The following is a 24,529-nucleotide window of genomic DNA, read 5'->3' as shown; positions in this document are numbered from 1 at the left end:
AATCAATTTAAATGGGAGGCCAGTGTCAGATGGGGACAAATTAATTCTTGGAATCAGAACAGCCTCTCCCTCTGCAGATCCTGTTAATACTTCAGCTTCAATAATGTTAGGTCGTAATCTTTTGATAATAAATCTGGTACCATTACAAAGACCCCATTTACTATTGAGATTTCTCAGTAGCATGATGATTGCACCCACTTTCAATTTTAATTTATGACACAGCATTCCCGAAGGAATAATACTATTCAGAAATTCGATGGGGACATTTTCCTTTGTTTCTTTGTTATGGGGTGGGGCCACAACATTAGTAACAAAGAAACAGAATTAAAACTTTATTGTGGGGAGCCGCTACACTGTTTTGGACAGGTTCAAGCCTTGGACTGGTGAGAGGGCACAGTCCTCTCATTGCCAAGTGCAAGTGGTAGGGCAGGGATTTGAACCCGGGTGGGCTGACACCGGAGGCCATGGTTTTAACCACCATATTACATTGCTTTATAAGATAACACAGGAAGAATTGCCTGTGAAGACAGGAGACTGAGAAGGAGCACCCTGAGAGGTGGGAGGAAGACCAGGAGAGAGGAATCATGAAAACCAATGGAGGCAGAACTTACTCAGGAGTGGCTGACAGTGTGGAGTATTGGTGAGAGTTTATCAAGAGAAGGACTGGGGCAGGCATCATTCTTGACACCTAGGAGGGCATATGTGACATGGGCCAGACAGTTTCATTGGACTGGTAGAGACAATGGCCAGCTGGTAGTGTACTGAGGAGGTGAGGGAGGGAAGACAGTGAGCGTGAATAACTTTCCCAAAAGCTTGGCTGGAGAGAAAGAGAGAGAGAGAGAGAGAGAGAGAGAGAGAAGTAATTACAGTGCAAGTTAGAGGGCTGGAATTTCCTTGGAGAGGCTCAATCCTGACCACAGCTGGCACCATTCAGAGATGTTTGACTTTGCCCACCCACCGGGGCTGCTACTTGTCCTTCTGTGAGATGTAGGTCTGTTGACCACAGTCAGCCTCTGACAGCTCCAGGACTTCATTTGGAACCTTGAGATCAGCTGACCCCGCCACTGCTCACATCCTGTCGTCCTTGGCAGGCTTCAATGGGCGTCTACCCTTCTCCACTCAGCCCAGAGCTTCCTCTTCCTGACCACCCTTGTAATGCTTTCCACCCCCATCCTTGCACAAAGCTCTGGGCCACCTTCAGTTCAGATTGTCCTTGCTCCTCTTTGCTTGTCTGAGGACTCTCTTCCTTTAAAGAGATATATGTCTCTTATTCCTCCAAGTCCACAAAACGAGTGGTGGCGGGATCATGGGCAGTCATCCCACTCTGGGCTCTCCATTTCTTAGTTAGTATGACGCCACCAAGATCTCAGTGAAGGCCCAGCCGACGTGGCTCAGTGGTTGAGCGTCAATCTATGAACCAGGAGGTCACGGTTCAATTCCTGGTCAGGGCACATTGCCTGGGGTTGTGGGTTTGATCCCCAGTAGGGGGTGTGCAGGAGGCAGATCATCAATAATGATTCTCTTTCATCATTGATGTTTCTCTCTCTCCCTCTCCCTTCCTCTTTGAAATCAATAAAAATATATATTTTTTAAAAAAGATCTCAGTTAAGGATGCATCTAGCAGCAAGTAACAGAAGACCTGCTTAAAGCAGATTGAACAAATGAGGAGGTCTGGAGCAGGCTGAGGACTGGTTGACTCATTGAGAGTTTTGTTTTGTTTTGTTTTTTTGTTTTTTACCTCTTTGCACTGTTATTCTATCCCCAAAGGTTGATGGTATCTCTCTTCAGAGTTGCCACATGGTTGCAGCTATTCCAGTCTCACGTATGGACTTGCCATTGAAGAAGAACAAAATCTTTCCCAAGAGCCCTCTAAGGTCCTATTGGCCGAGGGTATGGAAATACTGTGATTGGCTAGACCAAAGAGATTCCTCCCCTGAATGCATGGGAAGGGAACACCTGTACAGAATCCAGACTTTTCCTATAAGGCTTACTGCTAAGCAGGCTCTATCGGCGCTTTCACAGATAGTCATATACCATAAATTCCTCTTCCTTTATAAGGGCCAGCCATTTCACCTTCCATTGAGAATATGTGTAGCATGCAGCTTAAGGGCAACGGTGTTTGTGCCAGACTAACTGGAATTCAATCCCAGCTTACTTGCCAGCGCTTGGGCCTCAGGCGGGTTACTTAACCTTTCTACACTGCCATCTACTCATCTGTAAAATGAGGGCTCTTGGTACTATCCAATAGGACTTTCTGTGATGATGGAAATGCCCCATGTCTGTGCTAATACAGTAGCCATTAGCCATAGATGACTATTGATCATTTGAAATGTGGCTAGTGCATCTGAGAAATTTAATTTTTAAATTAAACAGCCACATATGGTTAGCGGCTACTGTCTTGGGCACATAGTTCTACCTCATAATGTTCTAGGATAAAATATACAGAGCTTAAGATGTTTTTTAAAACATTTTTATTGATTTCAGAGAGGAAGGGAGAGGGAGAGATAGAAACATCAATGATGAGAGAGAATCATTGAATCATTGATCGGCTGCCTCCTGCACGCCCCTGACTGGGGATCGAGCCCACAGTCCGGGCATGTGCCCTTGACTGGAATCGAACCCAGGACCCTTCAGTCCACAGGCTGATGCTCTATCCACTGAGCCAAACTCGCCAGGGCTTAAGATGTTTTTAAAGTAGGAGTTGAAGTAATACATAAACCCTCACTAAATCCTAGTTATTATTTTTGATATCATCATGGCCTGGTCCCTTTCCCACACTCCTTGAAGACTATGGCATCTGACTCACTGTCTTCCTGTCTATCTTCAGGTCTTTTGCAAAAGCCAGGTGGCTTTAATGTTCATGCAGATAGTCCAGCAGCACTCTGGCCTCTTGGCTCCTTGCCCTCCTCAACTCTAATGACTCACCTCCACTGGCTTCTTGGTTCCTTGCCCTCCTCAACTCTAATGACATTACCATACCACTCACTCCAGTAGCCACAACCTGTACCACACCCTGGCAAGGAAACTGGGCTGAAATCTTAGCCCCTTGTCTCTGACCACGACATTCCAGCCCTCCGGATCTTTCTCTCCCTCGCTCCCAGGAAGACTGGTCTTTAGGTCTATGGATACTTCTAGTTCCTTGACTCTATTCTTTCCTTACCCACTGGCCCCACATGTCTTTACTTCTCTCTCTTTTTAAAAAAAAATATATTTTATTGATTTTTTACAGAGAAGAAGGGAGAGGGATAGAGAGCCAGAAACATCGATGAGAGAGATCGATCAGCTGCCTCCTGCACGCCCCCCAGTGGGGATGTGCCCGCAACCAAGGTACCTGCCCTTGACCAGAATCGAACCTGGGACCCCTGAGTCCACAGGCCGACGCTCTATCCACTGAGCCAAGCCGGTTCGGCTTTACTTTTCTTCTTAAACCAGCCTCTGTTCCTCACTGCTTCACCTCTAGTCCTTCACTAAATGGTCTCCTCCATCTGAATTGTTCTCCTGGCTTCAGACTTACACTTTAAATCCTCCTCTACATTACAGCTAGGGAGGTCTCTCTACTAAATCTCATCATCTTACTCACCTACCCTAAGTCCTCTACTGCTCCCCATTCCCGACTACTACCCATTTCCAGAAGGTACTATGCTCCCATAGTATCCATGCTTTTGCATATGCTAAATCATCTTCCTGGTTTAACTCTTCTCTTGTTCTTTGCCTAAATAACTCCTATTTTCCTTCAAGATTTAGTTGGGGCATCACCTCCTCCAGGAAGACCTTCCTGGTTTCTCCTACTCTCTACTCAGTCTAGGTGCCCCTCCTATGTACTCCCACGGCACCCTGTGCTTCACTAGAGTCATAGTCCAGACTATCCTATAGTATCGCTGTTAACTAATCGGACTCCCCCTCTCAGCTTTAAGAGCCTACGAACAGACACCGAACAAATTTTTGTTGAATCAACTGGACATAGATTCTGGGCAGATTTGTTCTATTTGCTTACTATACTTTTTTTTTTTTTTTAAGGTGGGAGAGATTTGAACATGTTTAAATGCTGAAGGTAAAATGCCGTAATAATTAGAAATGAGACGTTGCAGATTTGGAGGATCGAGGACACAGTGAATGGAACTGTGCTTGGGGAAGCAGAAGGGAGGGGCCCTGAGCACAGGTGGAGGAGCATGCCTTGGGCAGGGGCAGGCATATCCTCTCCTCTGAGCCTGAGGGAGGGCACAGGTGCTGATGAGCATGTCTGTTGGTCGGGAGCCGGAAGCGGAGGGAGTTTCCAACTGAGGGCCTCTGTTTCCTCTAATCTAGGTGGTGGGTTGGTATTGAGGTGGATGGAAATTTTGGGACAATGGCCAAAGTCTGAGAGACAGAACTGGCTAAGGGCCCACCGCCGCTTCCCACATTTCTTCTGTGACCTTTTCCTTTTATCCCTCAGTCCTCCACATATCCCAGACTGCTGTCCAGCGCACCTGAACATGGCACCCACTCGTGTTGTCTGTGTAATGTGCTGAACTCCTGCCATCATCATTATGTTTAGTCCTTATGTAAGAGAGTGTATGGAAAACATTCAGCCCCGTGCCAGGTACACAGCAAACACTCACTAAACTGTAGTCCTTGTTTTTACTGGCAAGAAAAAATGTTGTCTTCTCTAGCTACACAGCAGCGTTTACAAGATGAGATGATCCCCTGTCCTCCAGGAGCTTATGTTCTTGTCAGAGAAGAATTTGCCCATAAAATAATTAAAAAGCAATGCAGCCCTACTGGGTTTGGCTCAGTGGATAGAGCATCAGCCTGTGGACTGAAGGGTCCCGGGTTCGATTCTGGTCAAGGGCACATGCCCCAGTTGCAGGCTCGATCCCCAGTGTAGAGCATGCAGGAGGCAGTCAAACAACGATTCTTTCTCATCATTGATGTTCCTATCCTTCTCTCCCTCTCCCTTCTTCTCTCAATTCAATAAAAATATTTTTTAAAAAAATAAATAAATAAAAATAAAAAGCAATGCAAAGCGATTTGTGGTGGTAACCAAAATCCAAATGATGCTTAAAAAGGAAAATCACAACCTGCACTGAAATGTCTTTTACATCAAGACCTAGAACTCAGATGCATATATAAAACAAACAAGTTTCACTAAACACTACTTATCCTCATCGCTTCTCGGCCTTTTGGCTAAGATCAAGTGTAGTAAACACTGCTTATCCTTACGTCTTTGTGTGATACATTCTGGTATTTTCTATTCTATTCTACTTTGTTTTTTTAAAAAGTGGTGGTCATCAATGTTAACTGTTATGGACTGAACTGTGTCTCTTGAACATTCATATGTTAATATGTTGAATTCCTATGTCCCTTGAAAATTCATATTCTTATGAAGTACCCCCAGTACCTCAGGATGTGACCTTATTTGGAGATACGGTCTTTACAGAAGTAATCACATTGAAATGAGGTCATTAGGTTGGGTCCTAATCCAATCCAACTGGTGTCCTTAGCAAACAGGAAATTTGGAGATACACTCACATACAGGGAGAGCACCACGGGACATGAACACGGCCATCTACAAGCCCAGGGGAGAGACCTGGAGCAGGTTCTCCCTCACAGCCCTCTGAAGAGACCAACCCTCCCAACACCTGGATCGTGGACTTGCAGCCTCTAGTGCTGTGAGACCATAAATTTCTGTCATGTCAGCCACCCGGTTTGTGGTGTTCTGTGATGGCAGCCCCAGCAAATTAATACACTCACCAAATTGATTTTGTGACTCAGTTGGTTTGCAACTGACCACAAACTTCTTTTTTCCTATGCTCTGTTTTGTGCAATCTAAATAGCCACTTGATGGATGGTAGGACTGGGGGAGGGTGTGGCAAATATGGCACTCGCTCTCAGGGTAATGCAAGTGGGAGTATCATTACCGAAAGTCTAGCCAACCCTGCAATTGCACAACCTGAAGATGAGCGCCTCCTTAAATTTTGCATCCTAAACACCTCCTTAGCCCAGTCCATGTAAAGTAGATGTAACTATTGTCTCTATTCAAGGGGTAGACACAACGTGGAATCAGACCCAAGCCGATTTGCTTCTAAATTCTGGGTTCTCTCCATGACATCACAGCATCCCCCTCGGTGGAATCAGTTGGAGAGTGTGACAATAAATATTGTTTTCCTACCAGTATTTGCTCCTCACCTTCCTACCCCCCAAAGGAGGCAAAGTTAGAGTCTGCATTCACTCCTCCCCTTCTCTTGCAAAAGTTCGGGGGAACTTGGACCTTCTGAGACCCTTAGTTGATGAAGCCTGAATTCAGCCACTGTCTGTGGATGTCTGCAGGCAGAGTGGGCAGCTGGGAGCACATACATATGTGTGCTGTGAGTGCCTATGTGCACACACCGTGACCCTAGGACAGATTCCCTGCTGGCCAACTCCACCCCTGTTCCCCCTCCTTTTCAATTCACTGCCTTCCAGACACGATAAACACATAAACACACATACCTCCAATAGGCTTTGTCTTAGTGGAGCTAATATGACCCCCAAACCAGGGACCCCTGTGTAGGATGGAGGCCCTGCTGCCTTCCTCATGTATGGTTTATCCTGGGCCAAACAAATAGTGCCTAATTTTTAAAAATATATTTTTTATTGATTTTTACAGAGAAGAAGGGAGAGGGATAGAGAGTTAGAAACATCGATGAGAGAGAAACATCAATCAGCTGCCTCCTGCACACCCCCTACTGGAGATGTGCCCGCAGCCAAGGTACATGCCCTTGACCGGAATCGAACCTGGGACCTTTCAGTCCGCAGGCTGACGCTCTATCCACTGAGCCAAACCGGTTAGGGCCTGCCTAATGTTTACTATGTGCCAGGCCCTGTTCTAAGCCCTCACATGTTTTATCACATTTTACTCTTACAACCTCATGAGTTAAGAGTGTTATTTGTTCCATTTTACAGATGACAACACTGAAGCACAAAGATTAAATTGCCCAGAGTTGTGCAGTTAGCAGTGTTGGCAAGATCTGAACCCAAGCAGTCTGTTTCCAGACTCCCAGTTCTTAACTGCAATTGCAGGGTTGGCTAGACTTTCGGTAATGATACTCCCACTTGCATGACCCTGAGAGCGAGTGCCATATTTGCCACACCCTCCCCCAGTCCTACCATCCATCAAGTGGCTATTTAGATTGCACAAAACAGAGCATAGGAAAAAAGAAGTTTGTGGTCAGTTGCAACCCTCTGTTGCCTGGTGGAGCCCACACATTCTGAGGTCTTGAACTCACGTGCCCATCCACATGGAACTGAATTCTAGGTATCAGTTCAGACACCAGGGGGCAGCATAGGCCTAGCTTTGGCCCCTCAGCCCTGCCCTGTTTAGGAAGGGGTGTGGGAGAAAGAGGGGAGTAGAAATTTCCTCCCACCTCCCGATCCCCCAGGGACCATCCTTTCCACACACCACTGTCTCTCAGGTTCGGGGGCGTGAAGGCCTCTCTAGGTCTCTTGACCTCCTCCAGCTCCTCCTCCAGCAAAAGCTGCAGAAATTAGCCATTACTTCTGATGATGACTCAGAAGCTGAGCAAGCCTTGCGTGCGTGTCTCCTGTGGCTGTATGTGGCTCCGAGCGCTGACACGTCTGTGAACCTGCCTGCATGTGTGTAAGCATGTGTGTGTGGTCTGTGGCCAGGGAGTTGTTCGTGTGTGTTTGTTTCTGGGTGTGTCTCAGTGTTTACTCCAGAAACAGGAACTTCACGAGGCTGCACAGCAGATTCGTATTCCAACTTGTCCCTTGGGAATCTGCAGGCACCAACTCCAGCCCACGCCCACTCCCACCAGGGTCTGAGGAGTAGCGCCCTGTGAGGAGGGGGCAGTCGGAGGCACTCTGGAGTTTTCCAGAATTCTGAGCTTGGGGTCTCTTCTCCCCACCCCCACCCCCATTTCCTCCCATCAGTGGTCACGCGACCTCTAAGGCGTTCCCTGGCAGAAAGGGAGGGGGACCTAGGCGTTCCTTCCAGCGCCAGCTCCCCTGCTGCTCTTCAGGGTCCTCCACTGGAGGGAGTGCAGAGCCCAGCGGGACTGGCTTTTCCAGAGGCGCCGGGGTGCCCCGTCCCTCGTGAACCCCAGCGCTGGAGCCCCTGTGAAAGTCTGAGTACGGGAGAGGCAGTTTGGGGCGGCATGTCTCTGCTTGATATTAGGTGACTTTCTTGAGAAAAGTTTATCACTTGTGAGGCAACAGAGTAAGTGGGGGGTCAGTCTCCCCTCCAGCCAGGCCCAAGGGCCTCAAGCCCCAGCAGTCCTGTCTCCCCCCACTTGGCACAGGAGGTACACACAACTCACCCACTTTCTTCCTCTTCCTCCTCCAGCCTACTTTCTCTTCTCTGTGTCGTCAGAGCTCCAGGGAGGGACCTGGGTAGACAGAGAAGCCGGAAACAGCAGGCTGGGGCAGCCACTGCTTACACTGAGGAGGAAGGACGAGGGGGAGAGGAGTGTGTGTGTGTGTGTGTGTGTGTGTGTGTGTGTGTGTGTGTATGTGTGTGTTTTCCTTTTGGTAGTGGTGGTGGTGGAGGGCGGGTGCTAGCAAGGCCAGCCCTGAACTCGCTGGACAGAGCTACAGACCCATGGCCTTGCAGTGCCTGCCGAGAGAGGGAGAAGACAGCAGAGAGGTTGCCAAGGTGAGGGGATGCCTCCGAGGAAGGGAGGGTGGGGGGGCCTCGACTCCCAGTGTCCCTTGAATAAGGCATTACCCACGCTAAATGAAATCAGTCCACAGTACGAATATTTAGACTGATGAAATTGTGTGTGTGTGTGTGTGTGTGTGTGTGTGTGTGTGTGAGTGGCGGGGGGGGGGTGAGCCCGGGGCATCTGAGGACCCTCCCCTTGGCAGAGTGGATGGTCCCCCGGAAGCTGTTTCAGCTGGTGTTGGTCGCTGGTGCTACTGGGTCCGGGCAGTTTCGAATCTCAGATGAATCTGGAATGGGCACAGGCCCAGCACCCCTACCCCCCGCCTGGGGACACTTTTCCCATCGCCCGGGACTGTAAACTCCGGGGAAGGAGGGCAAGGTGGTGTCCTCCCGCCCGCTGCGTGTGGGGGGGGAAGTAGCTGCCCCTCCCTGGAAGGTTGATGCCGGTGGGCCCTTGACAAACCCCTGTCCTTTATTCCCATGAAGGTTCCTGTCCAGGAACTGGGGGGTGAGCGAGCCCGAGATATAGACCTCATGGTGCCCCAGAAGAGGGGGAATTTCCCCCTCAAAACTGCTCCACGCTTGGCTGCTGTAGACGCCGAGATTTCCCGGCGGCGCGGGGTTAACCTTCCTCGTGCTGAACTGGCTCCGCCTCCCTCCCCCTCCCCGCCCCCACCGCCACATACACACATTGGGCAACTCAGAGAAGCTCCTTTGACTTTTGATCCTGTGGTCCGGCGACCAGAGGACTAGGGGATGTAGGGTTGAGGAGAACAGATGTAGGCCACGAAGCAGCTGATGAGAATCCTGGACAACGGGTTTTCCTTCCCGGTTTGGACGGGAATATTGGCCCCATCCCTTCAGGCCGTGGCTCCTGGGTCCCTGACAGTCTTCAGGGGGCTTTAAACAGATGGTGCTCCCCTGCTGACCAGCCAGTGGACCCAGCCTTGTTCTTGAGTCCGAGTGGGGAATAGTGTGGCCTCCTGAAGTCCGAGGATGGAGTAGGGGAGGAGATTTGAAGCCAGGACCAGGCCAGGAGGCTGGTCCATGACTTAGGAATCACCTCCATTCTCAATAGGGTAGGGGTAGAGGGTCAGAGTCTTAGCTCCGTGGGAAACATGAGAGGAAGAGAGAAGGAATAGAGCCTTCCCTTGGATTTGAAACAGACCAAATGTGCCCCACCCCAGAGGGTGAATAGAGAAGGGCCTATTGGAGGACCCTGAGCAAGAGGGGGGGGGGGTGCAGGGGGAGATTCTGCTTTGGGAAGAAAAGAGAGGAGGGTGTGGAGGGCTTAGGGACAGGAGGGCAAGAGGATTATACTTTTGGGAAAATAGAGCTGGGGGAGGAGAGGGACTGGGGTTGGGGGGAGGGTCTTGAAGCAGGAATCTCCAGAGAAGAGGCTCCTCTGCTCTCTATCTCTTGGGGAGTCCTGGGAGAAGGGAGACGCTAAAAGCACAACAGGAAGATTTGGGGTTACTGAGCTGGGGGAGACCCAGGGAGTTTCCATCCCCTTCTTCTCCCTCGTCTCTGGGACAAGGACATTACAAAAACATGAACTGAGAGACCCCTGGGAAACTACGGGTATACTTACCCTACCCTGCAGCCCACTCAGAAAGGGGCCACAAACATCTCCCCTACTTCTCTCATCTCCTCCTTTCCTCTTTTCTTCTCTGTCCTTGGCCTTCTAGCCAAGGTTCTAGCATCCTCTCCCACTCTTTTAAACCCTTTATTCCAGGCTTATCAACCCCACTTTTCTCCATTCTCCCACTTTCTTCCTGAGTTCTCTCTACTTTCCTCTTTGCTCCATCTCCCCTTCTTCAACCTTCCTCCCTCAGCCCTGCCCCTCAGGATGATGGGATTTGGATCTGTAAGGGATCCTAATAGTACAGTGTGATAGTTAATCCCCACTTGGATTCAAATACCGATTCCAAATGTGCTTGCTGAGTGGCCTTGGACAGTTAGAGAACCTCCTTGAGACTTGGTTTCTTTCTTTTGTAAATTATCTTTATTGTTGAAAGTATTACAGATGTCCCCTTTTTTTTCTGCCCATTGACCCCCTCAACCCTGCACCCACCCCCTCTCCAGACCTTCCCTACACTATTGTCTATCCATGGACTATGCATATCTATAGTAATAAAAGCATAATATGCTAATTAGACCAGATAGCTGAACAACCTTCTGGACATCATTCTGGACGTCCTTCTGGACAAAGCCACGGCGGTGGGGGCCGAGGCAGAGGCGGTTAGGGGCAATCAGGCAGGCAGGCAGAGTGATTAGGGGTGATCAGGCAAACAGGCGAGCAGTTAGGGGCAGTCAGGCAGGCAGGTGAGCAGTTAGGGGTGATCAAGCAGGCAGGTGAGTGGTTAGGGGCAATCAGGCAGGCAGGAGAGTGGTTAGGGGAGATCAGGCAGGCAGGCAGAGTGGTTAGGGGCAATCAGGAAGGCAGGTGAGTGGTTAGGAGCCAGTGGTCCCAGATTGCGAGAGGGATGTCCAACTGCTGGTTTAGGCCCGATCCCGCAGGGATCCCTGCAGGATCGGGCCTAAATGGCAGTTGGACCAGCAGTCAGACATCCTCTGAGGGGTCCCGGATTGCGAGAGGGTGCAGGCTGGGTTGAAGGACCCTCCCCCCTCCCCGCATGAATTTCGTGCACTGGCCCTCTATTCCTATATAATAAAAGGCTAATATGCAAATTGACCGAACGGGCAGAACGACCACTTGCTGTGATGTGCACTGACCACCAGGGGACAGACACTCAATGCAGGAGCTGCCCACTGGTGGTCAGTACACTCCCACAAGGGGAGCACTGCTCAGCCAGAAGCCGGGCTCATGGCTGGCAAGCGCAGCAGCAGTGACGGGAGTCTCTTCTGCCTCCAAAGCAACGCTAATGATGTCCGACTGACAGGCTTAGGCCCACTCCCCAGGCCTAAGCCCGTCAGTCGGATATCCCCTGAGGGCTCCTGGACTGCAAGAGGGTGCAGGCTAGGCTGAGGGACCCCTCCCCCCGAGTGCACAGTTTTGTGCACCGGGCCTCTAGTATGCATATAAGAGAATGGGTTCTTCAGCTATGAAAGGAGATAATTATATATTTAAAAAATTGTTGTGAGGTTCTAATGAGATAATGAGCAATGCCTCATGTATAGTGAGTGCTTAGTAATTGGTAGCTATTATTGCTCCACCATCCTCTTCTTCATTATCCTGTTGGCTAGTTTTCAAATTATCTCATGGAACCCTGGAATTTTGAAGGGTTTCTCAGGGTCATATTTGGGGTCAGGAGGTGGGGAGAGGCAGGAAGAAGCAGTAGAGTTCCAGGCCTACCACACTTGCTTTCAAAACTCCAATTTTGCCCTTGCCAGTTTGGCTCAGTGGAAAGAGCGTCGACCTGCAGACTGAGGGTCCCGGGTTTGATTCTGGTCAAGGGCATGGCCCTAGTCAGGGCATGTGCGAAGGCAAAGTCTACCAATTGATGTGTCTCTCTCACACTGATGTTTGTCTCTGTGTGTCTCTTTCTCTCCCTTCCACTCTCTAAAAATCAATGGGGGAAAAATGTCCTCAGGTGAGGATTAACCCCAAAAACTCTGATTTTTTACCTGTTATATAATTCGGATTACACACATTAAAACTATTCCTTTAAAGAGTTTGGAAAGTTCTGCCCCTATCCAAGCATCATATTTTATAGATGAGAAGATTTAGGCCCACAGAGAGGAAGTTCCTTGCCCACAGAACCAGAGCCAGGTCTAGAGCTGCAACCTAAGTCCTCTGCCTACAGCTCCATTACCCTGTGTCTACCATTGAAGGGTTCACCTTTTCTCAGACACTGACCAAAAATGTCCCTGGTTTGAGGTGGTCTGGCTGTGAGTGATGGTGGAGATGATCTCTGGGAGAGCGATCTACAGGAGATCCCTGGCTGACCCAGGACGTAGGTCACATTCCTTGGGCACTTCTCAGAGTGGCCTGTTCCTTTCCTCCAGATGCCCTCCAAACCCCAGATCATGTCTCTGTGGGGGTTGGTTTCCCAGATACCCCCAGAAAAACTGCAGCGGCTCTACGTCGACTTTCCCCAACACCTGCGGCATCTCCTGGGTGACTGGCTGGAGAAACAGCCCTGGTGAGTCCCTGCTGCCCCCATGTTAGTCCCCCAGGTCCTTCCTCACCCACTTTTCCTTTCATTAGATTTTCTCTGCACCATTGCAGGACTTGGGACTCATTATTTGATGTTGTGGGAACCTAGATTTAGCAGGGAGTCTGTGTTGCATTAGCCAGACTATGCATGTTGACACCTGGAATCCCCTACCCTTTAGGAGGCTGAACCAAAGAGGAGGGAGGTCAGGGCTGGGGCAAGGGCACTTCCTATCACAGCTGGAAGATGGGGAACAAGGCATGATGAGGGCTGCAGAGGGCTTGGATGGAGAGAATAATAGAGGAAGGAGCCACTGAGCTGTTTGCTGTGGGGTGGAGGGTCAGTAGAGCTGATGAAGCCCCGAGTCAAGGCCTCCTCATCCTGATCTTCCCACAGGGAGTTCCTGGTCGGCTCAGATGCCTTCTGCTGCAACATGGCCAGCACCCTACTTTCCGCCACTGTCCAGCATCTTCAGGCCTCAGCCAGAAAGCAGGGGGAGGGGAGTGCCATCTTGCAGCACATCAACACCCTGGAGGTGGGGGCAGGAGTGGGCGGGGACAAGGCTGGAGGGGGGCTGGGGTGGAGCTGGGGTGAGCACTGGCTGCTGTAAGAAAATTGGTTGGACGCTGGAAACAAATTGGTGTTCCTATGGTTAGCTGTAAGCCAGCATGCAAATTTGATTTTAAAAGCATGCAAATGCAGGAAAACTTCTGGAGTCTACAGCTGTGTTGCCTTCAGTGCGTGTGTGTGTGTGTGTGTGTGTGTGTGTGTGTGTGTGTGTGTGTGAATTGAGGTGGGGGATTAGAAGGGGAGACTGACATGGTAAGAGCCAGGCTAACTCTGTCTACCACGCTTCATTTCTATAGAGCATATATCAGAGGGACCCCCTGAAGCTGGTGGCCACTTTCAGACAAATACTTCAAGGGGAGAAAAAAGCTGTCATGGAGCAGGTATTGTGACACCCCATCTCCCACCCCAACTCAATTCCCTGGAACTTTGGCTTGAACCATGAGAAACTAGAAGGAATTTGAACTTCAGGCAAGACTCAGTGTTCTAGGCCCAGGATGACTAAAGGAGGCTCCTAAGGTCAGAGTGAACCCCAAGCCTAGCTCAGGGAAACTTCAGATGAGGGATTGGGGGTAGAGAGGCCTGGGAGGAGAGCAAGGAGCAAGGAGAGAGGTCTTACCTTTGGGAGATTCCAAAAGGTCAAGAAGAGCTGTCAAAAGGGAGACAAGGGAAGTGGTTTCTCTTTTCTGCAGAGCATGGCAGCAGGCACCCCTTTACAGAGTGGAGGCCAAGTAGAGAGGAATGGGCAGAGTGTTACAGTTCTGTGTGTGTGCGCGTGTGTGTGTGTGTATGTGTGCGCGCGAGCGCGCTTTTGTTAATCCTCACTGAGGATATTTTTTCCGTTAATGTTTAGAGAAAGTAGGAGGAGGGAGGGAGGGAGAAAGAGAGAGAGACATTGATGCGAAAAAGACACACCAATTAGTTGCCTCCCACATGCACACCTGCAACCTAGGTACCTGCCCTTGACCGGGAATCGAACTGGCAACCCTTCAGTGCACAGGCCGATGCAGTAACCACTGAGTCACACCAGCTAGGGCAGAGTGTTACAGTTGTTGACATCTGTCCCTCCTGTGCAGTTCCGCCACCTGCCAATGTCCTTCCACTGGAAGCAGGAGGAACTCAAGTTTAGCACAGCCCTGCAGCGGCTGCGACACCGAGTGGGGGAAACCTGCCTTCTCCGAGAAGCCCTGAAGCAGGAGGCTGAGGCTGGCCAAGGTGGGACCCTGGGCCTGGAGCCCTAAGAGGGTTTGGGGGAGCGTGGGGGAGTGATTTCCTCTTAGACCGCAACTGTGACTGAACCTCAAATCGTTCTGTACCCCTGATTTCTGCCCCTACCCTCAGTGTCTCTGCACAGCTTGATAGAAGCTCCTGCCAAGGGGACTGGGCCAAGTGAGGTGAGTAATGGACTGAGAGGTGGAGATTGAGCTCAAAGTGCAATCTTTGATGGATCTCAAATCTATGGAGTGATGGAGATCAGACCTTAGAAAGGCAGACTGAGGTGGGGTGAGGGAATGCCAGAGAGGGAGAAAGATAGTCCTTTGATCAGGAGCTGGGTGAGGAGCTGGGTGTAGTCCTTGCTCAGGCCCATTGTGCCCGCAGGCCCTGGCCACGTTGCTACAGGAGACTGTTGGGGAGCTGGAGGCTGCCCAGGCCCTGGTGCTGAAGAGGATCCAGATTTGGAAATGGCAGCAGCAGCTGGCAGGGAATGGCGCACCCTTTGACGAGAACCTGACCCAACTACAGGAGAGGTGGGGGCAGGGCTGATGGGGAAGGGAAGGGCTGGGGGTTGGCAGGCACCTGCTGTTCCTGCTGAAGGACCCACAGGTGTGAGAGAGGCCTTGGAGTGGGCCAAGACTCAGAAGCCAGCCCCAGCAGAGCTATGCACCCTATTGTTCAGCGAGTGTCCTGCACAAGTACGCCCGACCAAAGGGGCGCAAGTGGGAGTTCATCCAACCCACACTTTTCTCTTCAAGCCCCATGCCCAGAGGAATGGGAATTCTTTTTCTATTTGGCCTATTGGGTAGAGCATCTTTTAACTGGTGCAAATGCCCCATACATGCTGGCAGCTGATCTGGGTACCAGAGCCCTGGGGAAGAGGCAGCTGGGTTTCCACAGGAACCTCCCACCCAGAGCCCTTTCAGCCCAGGTGCTGGCAGCCACACCCACTGTCCATCCCCCCGCCGCCCGCCCCCTCCATCCACACACATTATTCTGCTTTCTTCCTGGGCTTAAGGGCAGGGCATCTCGGCCAGAGCAGGTAGCCTGAATCCTGTGCCCCTGACCACTGTCCTACCCCCAGGTGTGAGAGTCTGGTGGACATTTATTCCCAGCTGCAGCAGGAGGTGGGGGCAGCTGGTGGGGAGCTTGAGCCCAAGACCCGGGCAGCGCTGATTAACCGGCTGGATGAAGTCCTGCGAACCCTCGTCACCAGGTATGCTCGCTCTGTGAGCCCCAGCCTGGCCTAGAGCAGACCCAAGGTAGAAAGTGGGTTAGAGTTGTGGGGAGGGCTCCTGGGAGGAACCCCTGATGCTAACACCTCACTGTCCTCCCTCCTCTCAGCTCCTTCCTCGTGGAGAAGCAGCCCCCTCAGGTTCTGAAAACTCAAACCAAGTTTCAGGCTGGAGTTCGATTCCTGCTGGGTCTACGGTTCCTGGGGGCCTCTGCCAAGTTCCCGCTGGTCAGGGCTGACATGGTGACTGAGAAGCAGGCGAGGGAGCTGAGCAACCCCCAGGGGCCTGGGGCTGGAGTGTAAGCTGGGGTTGGAGAAGGCCAGAGGAGCTTGGGGGACCGGCACCTTCAGGAGGGAGGGAAGGCCGTGGGATGAGTGATGAAGGCAGAAGGGGAGGGTCGCATCAGTGTTGGAATAGGGTGGGGGAGGCGTCATGATTCGGCCTAGATGGGATGCCTCGCTTAAGAACCCAGGCAGGGAAATGGAGATGTGGAGCCAGAAGTCCACGCCATTCACCCGTGGACTCAAGCTCCTCTCCACACCTGGTCCAGCCCACTCACTCTCTGACCTCCCCTGGCAGAGAAAGCTCTGGGGAGATCACCAACAACACCGTGCCCTTCGAGAACATTGGTTCTGGGAACTGCTGCTCCGCCCTGTTCAAGAACCTGGTGAGGGCTTCAGGAAGCAGTGGGTGTGTGTGTGTGGCGGGGGGGAGAGGGGGGGTCAGGGTCCTTAGACCATGGGACTCTCCTTGGAGAGGGTGTTGGGGCCCAGGAGTTTCTGTCCTCACTCCTGCTCTCCCTCACCCCATCCTGCAGCTTCTGAAAAAAATCAAGCGGTGTGAGCGGAAGGGCACCGAATCAGTCACTGAGGAGAAGTGTGCTGTACTTTTTACTACCAGCTTCATACTTGGCCCCAACAAACTTCCCATCCAGCTCCAGGTGAACCAAGGCCCCAGCCCTGCCCAATCTGGAACCCCAGTGCCCCTCCATGCTACACACTGGGGCCCTCAATCCCCATACCTTCATGATTGCCTCATACCCTCTGTGTTTGTCACTCATTCCAAGATGCACGGGGAGGAGCAAGGACACGGAGTGCACATACCGTGGAATAACAGTGTAGTAGCAACTAGCACCTTTTACTAGACCAGGTCACTATTTTAAGTGACACACACACACAGTGCTCACAATAACAGTATGAGGAGGGTGGTATTACTAGCCTCATTTTACAGATGAGGACATTGAGACAGACAGATTGAGGAATTTGCCCCAGTCACACAGCTACTAAGTGTTGGAGCTGGCATTGGAGACCTGGAGGTCTGCTCCATGGCACTGACTCACAATCACTTCTCCATGCTGAAGCCCTAATTGAGCTTTAGAAAGCATTTGAAAACACACCATGATCTTTTAACTATGCTGTGTGAGTCCAAATGCTTCCCCCTCAGAGCCAGCTCTCTAAGGAAGCCCCTTACCCCAATAAGAAGAACCCCCTCTCCTCACTTCCTTAGGCTCTTTCTCTGCCCCTGGTGGTCATCGTCCACGGCAACCAAGACAACAATGCCAAAGCCACCATCTTGTGGGACAATGCCTTCTCGGAGATGGTGAGGAAAGACTGGGGGGGTGGGGGAGGCTCTAACATGGGGATGGGGTATAGGCTGGTGGGTTAGCAGGCATGTTCAAATGGGAGTGACCTTAACTTCTCATGGACCTGTTTTTGCACTTCTGACCTCTTTTCATACCGGTCTTAACTATATCATGTTGCAGCACCCTAAACTGTTGGAAAAGCACCATCTTTGTGAGCGAGCTCAGGGGGACACCTGGGAGGGGCAGTCTTGGGGAGGTGGAAAGAATGAAGGCCCCTCTTGAGTAAGAAGGAAGGTGGTCGCCTGAGGCACCCTCTCCTTTCCCCTTCACCCAGGACCGTGTGCCCTTTGTGGTGGCTGAGCGGGTGCCATGGGAGAAGATGTGTGAAACTCTGAACCTCAAGTTCATGGCAGAGGTGGGAACCAACCAGGGGCTACTCCCAGAGCACTTCCTCTTCTTGGCCCAGAAGATCTTCAATGACAACAGCCTCAGCATAGAGACCTTCCAGCATCGTTCTGTGTCCTGGTCACAGTTCAACAAGGTCATTGCCCTGTCCTTCGGACATCCCACCCCTAAGCTCTTCATCTCTTCAGGGTATCTCCAATCTCTGCCCAGGGACTGACTACTGGGGTCTTCACCATGCCCTTTCATGTCCATCAGGAAGGCCTTGTCATGGCAGGAAATCCCATCAGCCCAGAGGATGCATTTTCTGGCTTCCCTCAGGGTTTGGATTAGGAACCCCCTGTCTTCCCTCTTTACCAGTGACTTGTATGACTCACCCAGACTGTGTGTAAACACAGCTCAAAATAACTTGAACCCAGGGGTAAAATAGTTCCTATTGCAAAAACAAGGACAAAATCCCACAGGGACATGCAGTAATATCAGCAACCATGTACTGACAACTTACTACATGCCAGGCACTGTGCTTAGCACTTTACATATTTATCTCACTTAATCCTCCCAACATCCCTTTGAGGTAGGTACTATTTTCATCATCATTTTTAGACCAGGAACCTATTGCTCAGAGGGGTCAAATGGTGTGTCTAAGGCCTCCCAGCAGGTGAGTGGCATAGCTGGGATGAAACCCCATATTTCTGACTCTTGCTCTTAGCTACTATATTTTATTCCCTCCAAAATAAGATGGCTCAGATCTGGGTCTGTTACAAGAACAGGGAGGAAAAGAAATCTGGGTGTCTTGGTTGGCCACCAGCTGGGTAAATGCAGTCATGTTCTGCTCACTTAGAAAAAAAGGAAGAAAGAAAAGCCCACATGACCAGAGAATGTGTTAGCAAAGGAAGCCAGACACTCACACCCAGCAGGCAGCTGCCTTCTCTGGACTCCACCAGGCTTCATTAGGGACGGGTGGACCATAGTGGTTATGAGGAACTCCAGCCCAGACTTCCTGGGCAAAGCTGGGAGTTCACCAGCTGTGTGGACCTGGGCAAGTTATTTGACCTTTCTGGGCTTCCATCCTTTATTTCTAAGACTAGAGGCCCACTGCACAAAATTCGTGCATGGGGGAGGGGGGGTCCCTCAGCTCGACCTGCACCCTCTTCAATCTGGGAGCCCTCGGGGGATGTCCTACTGATGGCTTAGGCCCACTCCCCGTGGTTCTCTGCTCTCTGTGGGGCCTGCGTGCTCCACACCACGGCAATGGGAAAGCAGGCCCTTCTGGGTGCTGCCTGCAGGCCGTGCCTGCCTGCTGGGCTTGCATTGCCGGGCAATGCCATCAGCATCCTGCCCCGGCCTCTATGGGCGCTGCCATCTTTGTGGTGGAGTGACAGTTAATTTGCATATTACTCTTTTATTAAATAGGATGGGATAGCTATAAGACCTGCCTCCATAACCTTGTAAAGATCAGATAAATTAATTTATGGTAAGGGCTTGGAATAATTGTTGGCACATAGTGAACGTTGAGTATTGGCCATTATCATTGATGGAGTCTCAGGTCCAGTTTGGTCCCTCAGCCCTGTGACTCTGCCCTCACAGCCCATACTTGCCCTAACCAGGCTCCAACTCTGGCCTTTTCATGAGCTCACACCAGCTTCACCCTCCCCCACAGGAGATCCTGCTGGGTCGTGGCTTCACCTTTTGGCAGTGGTTCGATGGTGTCCTGGACCTCACCAAACGCTGTCTCAAGAGCTACTGGTCAGATCGGTGAGTCTCTGCCCCAGGTGGTCTGAGCAGCTGTACCTCCAGCTCCCTCTTCATATCCAGTGCCTCCACCCCCATCCTTTCCTTCATCCTGGCCAGGCTGATCATTGGCTTCATCAGCAAACAGTATGTCACCAGCCTTCTTCTCAATGAGCCTGATGGAACGTTCCTTCTTCGCTTCAGTGACTCAGAGATTGGAGGCATCACCATTGCCCACGTCATCCGGGGCCAGGATGGTGAGGTCACTCCAGCCAGTCCTGTCTGTGCCTGTGCCCTCTGCAATTTCTTCTGAGAAGGAAATGTTTTAGCTTCCTTGATGCAAATTCTGGTCTTCAGAACGTTCTTCCTTAGTTCCAACTTTTCTTTTTCCTTCTGTGGTCAAAACTTCCACTTTCTCACTGTGAGCTTTTTGGGAATGGAGACTAGTGGGCCCTCCTCCCCAGGACCCCACTGGAGGTCCACTCCTCCTTGCCTTGGTAGATTGAGTTCTGTGTGGGGGCTTAAAAGGGGAAGAAAATTTGGACGGAGGGGCTCAGGGTCTCATTCCTGTCGTAGGTTCCCCACAGATAGAGAACATCCAGCCATTCTCTGCCAAAGACCTGTCTATCCGCTCACTGGGGGACCGGATCCGGGACCTTGCTCAGCTCAAAAACCTCTACCCCAAGAAACCCAAGGATGAGGCTTTCCGGAGCCATTATAAGCGTAAGCTGGAGCCCTGACTTCCCACCCCATTTTTGTAGCTCCACTTCTTCCACTTGCCCATCAGCCATAGCCATCTTTCCCACCTCCTCTCCAACCTAACCCTGGAGCACTCATAGCTCTCCTTTCTTCCCACAACAGACGAACAGATAGGTAAGGATGGCAGGGGTTACGTCCCAGCTACCATCAAGATGACTGTGGAAAGGTGAGTGTGGTGGTGAGGATGATGGGTGAGGCCTGGTGCTCACTTGCAGGAAGGGGTGGCGGCCTCAACAATTTGTCAGTTACAGGTATCTCCTTCCCTCCTCCAGGGACCAGCCACTTCCCACTCCAGAGGCCCATATGTCTACTATGCTGCCCACTTATGATCTTAGAATGGCCCCTGACCCCATGAACATGCAGCTCAGCCCAGATATGGGGTAAGGAGCATGAGAGATGGGAATAGAAGTGGTCTGTGCAGGCAGGCTCTCTGCATGGGCAGCTGGGAGAGCCGGAGCTGGGGACTGAAGGAGGGAATTTTCCTTTCCATGAAAGGGGTTCCTCATCCTGAGGCAGAGGTTGGGGGTGTCCAGTAGAAGAGCTGGCATCAAGGGATTCTACTTTCTTTTCCCAGGCCCCAGGTATACCCACCACACTCGCACTCTATCCCTTCCTATCAAGTCCTCTCCCAGGAAGAATCAGTCAATGTGTTGCCAGCCTTCTCGGAGTAAGTGAAGAACCTCTTAGGGATGGGGTGGGGACACCCAGCTGCAAAGGGGATGGACATTCAAATGTTTGGAGAGGGTCTTCTGTGAGAAGGGGGCAGCAAAAACTTTGTCTCTTCTGTTCACTCCATTGAGGCTCAGTGGTTAAGACCCAGACTTCCCTGGGTTTGGATTCCAGCTCTGCTATTTAACTGACTTCAGGCAAGTTACTTATCTCTGGGGCCTCATCTGTAAAATGGAGGATTATTGTAAAGGCTAAATGAGTTCATAATATGTGTACAGCTGAGCAAAGTACCTGGCGTACAGCAAGGGCTATGTATGCAAGGATTAGTATTCTCTCTTCTGCCCCTGGAATCCACAGTCACTTATCTGCTATCTTGATTTTTATTTATTCATCTGTTTTGGCCTTGAAGTGAACTAGACATTTTTATTCCCCAGGTAACACTCAGGAACTCATAAACTCTTAGTCAAGACATAACATCTCCCTCCCAGGAGTTGAGGTGGGGGACACAGAACCACCAAAGTTCAGAGTCCAAATAAACATCAGAAATGAGCTAATCCAGTCCCCATCTCCCCCTCCTCCCAGTCCCCAGCACACACTTTATGGTTGGGAAGACGGAGCTCACGTTGTAGAGATGGCTGGCTCTAGTCAGGATAAGGAGTAGAACATGGTTTATTCAGTGGTCTTGACTTTGTAACACCCAGCTCTTGCTCAGCTCTCCTTTCTCTGCCTGTACCCTTCTTCCCATTTCCAGACCTCACCTGCAGATGTCCCCCAGCCTGGACCAGATGAGCCTGCCCTTTGACCAATCTCACCCTCAGTGAGTGACATTCCCCATCCTGATCGCATGCGCCCCATTCACTCCCGCGTCACTCCCCACCCACCATGTCACTCACTTTTCTGGTCCCAGCAGGGGCCTGCTGCTGTGCCAGCCTCAGGAGCATGCCATGTCCAGCCCCGAGCCCCTGCTCTGCCCTGATGTGACCATGGCAGAAGACAGCTGCCTGAGCCAGCCGGTGGGGGGGTTCTCTCAGCGCACCTGGTGAGTGGCAGCCTGGGGGTGGCGGCTGAGTGTGGGCTAGAGGAGTGGGTGCCATGCCGATCCTGTTCCCCTCCTTCCTCCTGGCAGGGTTGATGAAGACATGTTCCCGCCCTTGCTGCCGCCCACTGAACAGGACCTCACCAATCTTCTCCTGGAGGGGCAAGGGGAATCAGCAGGAGGGCCCTTGGGAGCCCAGCCTCTCCTGCAGCCCAATCCCTATGGGCAGTCTGGGATCTCAATGTCCCATATGGACCTAAGGGCCAACCCCAGTTGGTGATCCCAGCTGGTGGGGGAGCTCAGAGAGACAGCTTTTCTACCCTGATGGACCTGCTCTGGACACCTGCCCATGCTCCTGCTAAGCAACAGATGGAGAGTGTGTCCCCCTAGCCCCACCTACTCCCTGGTGAAGAGGAAGACTTTGCCAGGAGAAGGCACTGCAGGTGGAGCCTATCCATTCCTTCCCTCCTACCACACACTCACCCCCGTCCTCTCCCTTGCTGTGCTGGGAGAGAAATTCAGGTTCCAAAGCGAGACCCGCCCCTGCATGCCTGCACACGCAGAACACACAGCTCTCCCTGAGATGGGGCTGAGCAAGAGCACAGGTTAGGGCATGGAGAGCTCCTTCTCTCACTCCCAGCCAGGACCCAGGATGCACATGGAGACATGTGCACACACTTGCACTAGAGGCTGGGGATGTGGGAGGGGAGGGGCTGGGTCCCAGCCCTGGGGGAATGAGGAAACAGTTCAGGAGACCCTGGGTGGGAGGACAAGAAGGGCCTGTACGTTTGGCTACTGATGGGTGGGTTTTGCCCAGATTTAAAAAACAAATCCCAGACAGCTCCAGATTCCTGACAGTCAGATGGGGGCTTTCAGTTGTGTATGAAATGGTGCAGAAGTACACGGCTGAGTATCTTGGTGTCTAGCTGTGTTAAAGTGTGTGTACTTGAGACACATTAACATATAGATGTCACATACATTAGTCGTATAGCCACATAGGACATTATCTCATTCTACCTGTGAAAACACAGTTTTTGAAGTGTGAGACACTGCACAGAAGACACTGGTGAGTGTGCTAGCTTCTGATACATGCTAATAACCCAGATACACTCAGCTTTGAGTATGACTGTGCTCAGGTAGGTCTACGTGGCTGTGACATCGCCTATGGCTTAGCTTCTGTGGCTCACTGCCAGTCCTGCCCAAGGCAGGGGTGAGTCTGGGGCCTGGCCCAGGTGTGTGGTCCTCTCCATGTATTAGGGACCCTCCCCGCTGCTTCTTTTCTACTTCCCCAGCCACCGCCAGTTTTCCTCCACTCCCATACTACCCTTTCTCCCCCTTCGGGGCCATAGATCATAAGCCATAAAATAAATTTTATTCCAAAATAACAAAATAAATAATCTACTGTACACGATCTGAAAAGAAAAACGCTCTAACTGCTCAGACAGATGCTGTGGTCCAGCCCCCAGCTGCGGGAGACACTGAGTCCAACCCAGGCCTCCCGCGGGGGCTGATGAAAGGGACCCCACATCCACCGCCCCACCCCACCCCCAGAGAGGGCAGGACAGGAGGAAAAGAACTGCTGGGACTTGGGGGAAAAGATGGGCATGGGGGGGTGAACTGCAGCACTTGTTAAATTAAAGAAACAAACTAGAAGCACAAAAATGGGGGAGCAGAGGGGAGGAAGAGCAGGTCCAGTGTCCCCAGGCCCCCATTTCTGGGGGGAAACGTTTCCATTTTTAGCTGCTGGACCTTCCCAGGGAAGTTCCCCTTTCCCCCATATCCAAACTGAGTCCAACTGCTCACACCACTGGTTCACACTAGAGAGAATGGGAGTGTGCTGTGTGAGGGGAGAACTCCAGATGCTCTGGAGCAGAGTCCTTGCCCCCGTGCTGTGGGCAAGGCTGAGGGGCAGAACGCGCCCTCGTTGTGTCCTCTTGCCAGGCCCCTGCTCGTTATTGCTTGAAGCCCCATAGTTTTATGCCCATGGAGCAAGTGGGGAGGCAGGAGAAGGGCAGCAGAAGGATCCAGAGTTGTGACTAGAGACCAGGGATGGAGAGTGTAGGGACCTGTGGGAGCCAGAAATCCCAGGGCCTGGGTGAGAGGGTACCAGTCCATCCCTCACTGCCGGCTGGCCTCAGCCTCCACTTTCACGCTGCTTCTGCGACCTTCCACCAGAGCTGGATGGGGTCCTGGGGCAGGGCATCGGTCCAGCAGCCCTTCCTCGAACTCTGCAAGGAGAAGGGGTAGGTTAGGAGACCGTGGGGTGGACACTGCAGAGAGAGGTGGTTGAGAACAGAGGCAGGGCTAGAGAAGGCTAAAAGAGGAGCTTGATGGACTGCGTTACTGACTCCTGCCCACCGTGTGTGTATATGGAGGGCTCCATATCCCAGTGTGTGTGCCCCCTCCTCTTTCTGGCTGTGTGTAGTTCTCTGTCTCTGTATGTATGTCTCTCTTTCTCTGTCTCTCCCACCTCTGCTCTGCTGGAATTTCTGGTTCTGTCAGGAGCTGTGGGGGTGGCTTGGCTCTGACCTCTCCCCCTCCCCCTTCCTAGGCTCTGCCGCCCCCACTCATCTCTGG

The 24,529-nt window shown here is 51.6% G+C and overlaps 2 protein-coding genes across 10 annotated transcripts in view; one reads left to right on the top strand and one right to left on the bottom strand.

The window, feature by feature from the left end:
• Positions 1-8,339: 8,339 nt before the first annotated feature.
• On the top strand, positions 8,340-22,617 carry STAT6 (signal transducer and activator of transcription 6, interleukin-4 induced). Of its 9 annotated transcripts, XM_014550076.1 has the most exons (23): positions 8,344-8,629; positions 12,406-12,490; positions 12,608-12,744; positions 13,153-13,291; positions 13,623-13,706; positions 14,400-14,538; positions 14,665-14,717; positions 14,923-15,071; positions 15,623-15,754; positions 15,883-16,071; positions 16,353-16,440; positions 16,591-16,713; positions 17,280-17,372; positions 17,690-17,896; positions 19,418-19,512; positions 19,609-19,745; positions 20,065-20,211; positions 20,350-20,413; positions 20,520-20,627; positions 20,822-20,914; positions 21,668-21,733; positions 21,824-21,955; positions 22,043-22,617. In XM_014550076.1, exons 3-23 carry the CDS (start codon positions 12,608-12,610, stop codon positions 22,230-22,232), a joined length of 2,565 nt encoding a protein of 854 aa, XP_014405562.1. In that variant the 5' UTR covers positions 8,344-8,629; positions 12,406-12,490; the 3' UTR covers positions 22,233-22,617. The 9 variants fall into 9 exon arrangements, 8 of the variants coding, with proteins under 8 accessions (XP_014405560.1, XP_014405563.1, XP_014405566.1 ...); XM_014550074.1 differs by lacking the exon at positions 12,406-12,490 and having other exon boundaries at positions 8,340-8,629; XM_014550075.1 differs by lacking the exon at positions 12,406-12,490 and having other exon boundaries at positions 8,343-8,629; positions 12,656-12,744.
• A 688-nt stretch (positions 22,618-23,305) lies between these two features.
• Positions 23,306-24,529, bottom strand: part of NAB2 (NGFI-A binding protein 2 (EGR1 binding protein 2)) — a 4,873-nt gene continuing 3,649 nt past the window's right edge. Inside the window, exon 7 of the mRNA XM_005879066.2 lies at positions 23,306-24,180. Coding sequence (XP_005879128.1) covers positions 24,071-24,180 — 110 coding nt within the window. The 3' untranslated portion in view covers positions 23,306-24,070. The remainder of the gene's footprint in view (positions 24,181-24,529) is intronic.

The sequence above is a fragment of the Myotis brandtii genome, unplaced genomic scaffold (assembly GCF_000412655.1).
Source record: "Myotis brandtii unplaced genomic scaffold, ASM41265v1 scaffold581, whole genome shotgun sequence".
Lineage (NCBI taxonomy): Eukaryota > Metazoa > Chordata > Mammalia > Chiroptera > Vespertilionidae > Myotis > Myotis brandtii.
This window is presented reverse-complemented; position numbering and strand designations above follow the sequence as displayed.

Excerpts from the sequence above, each read along its gene's own strand:
- STAT6 (XM_014550074.1), top strand. The coding sequence starts at position 8,576 with ATGGCCTTGCAGTGCCTGCCGAGAGAGGGAGAAGACAGCAGAGAGGTT. Across the intron at positions 15,072-15,622 it reads CTGACCCAACTACAGGAGAG|GTGTGAGAGTCTGGTGGACA; the intron begins GTGGGGGCAGGG and ends TCCTACCCCCAG. Across the intron at positions 17,373-17,689 it reads ACAATGCCTTCTCGGAGATG|GACCGTGTGCCCTTTGTGGT; the intron begins GTGAGGAAAGAC and ends CCCTTCACCCAG.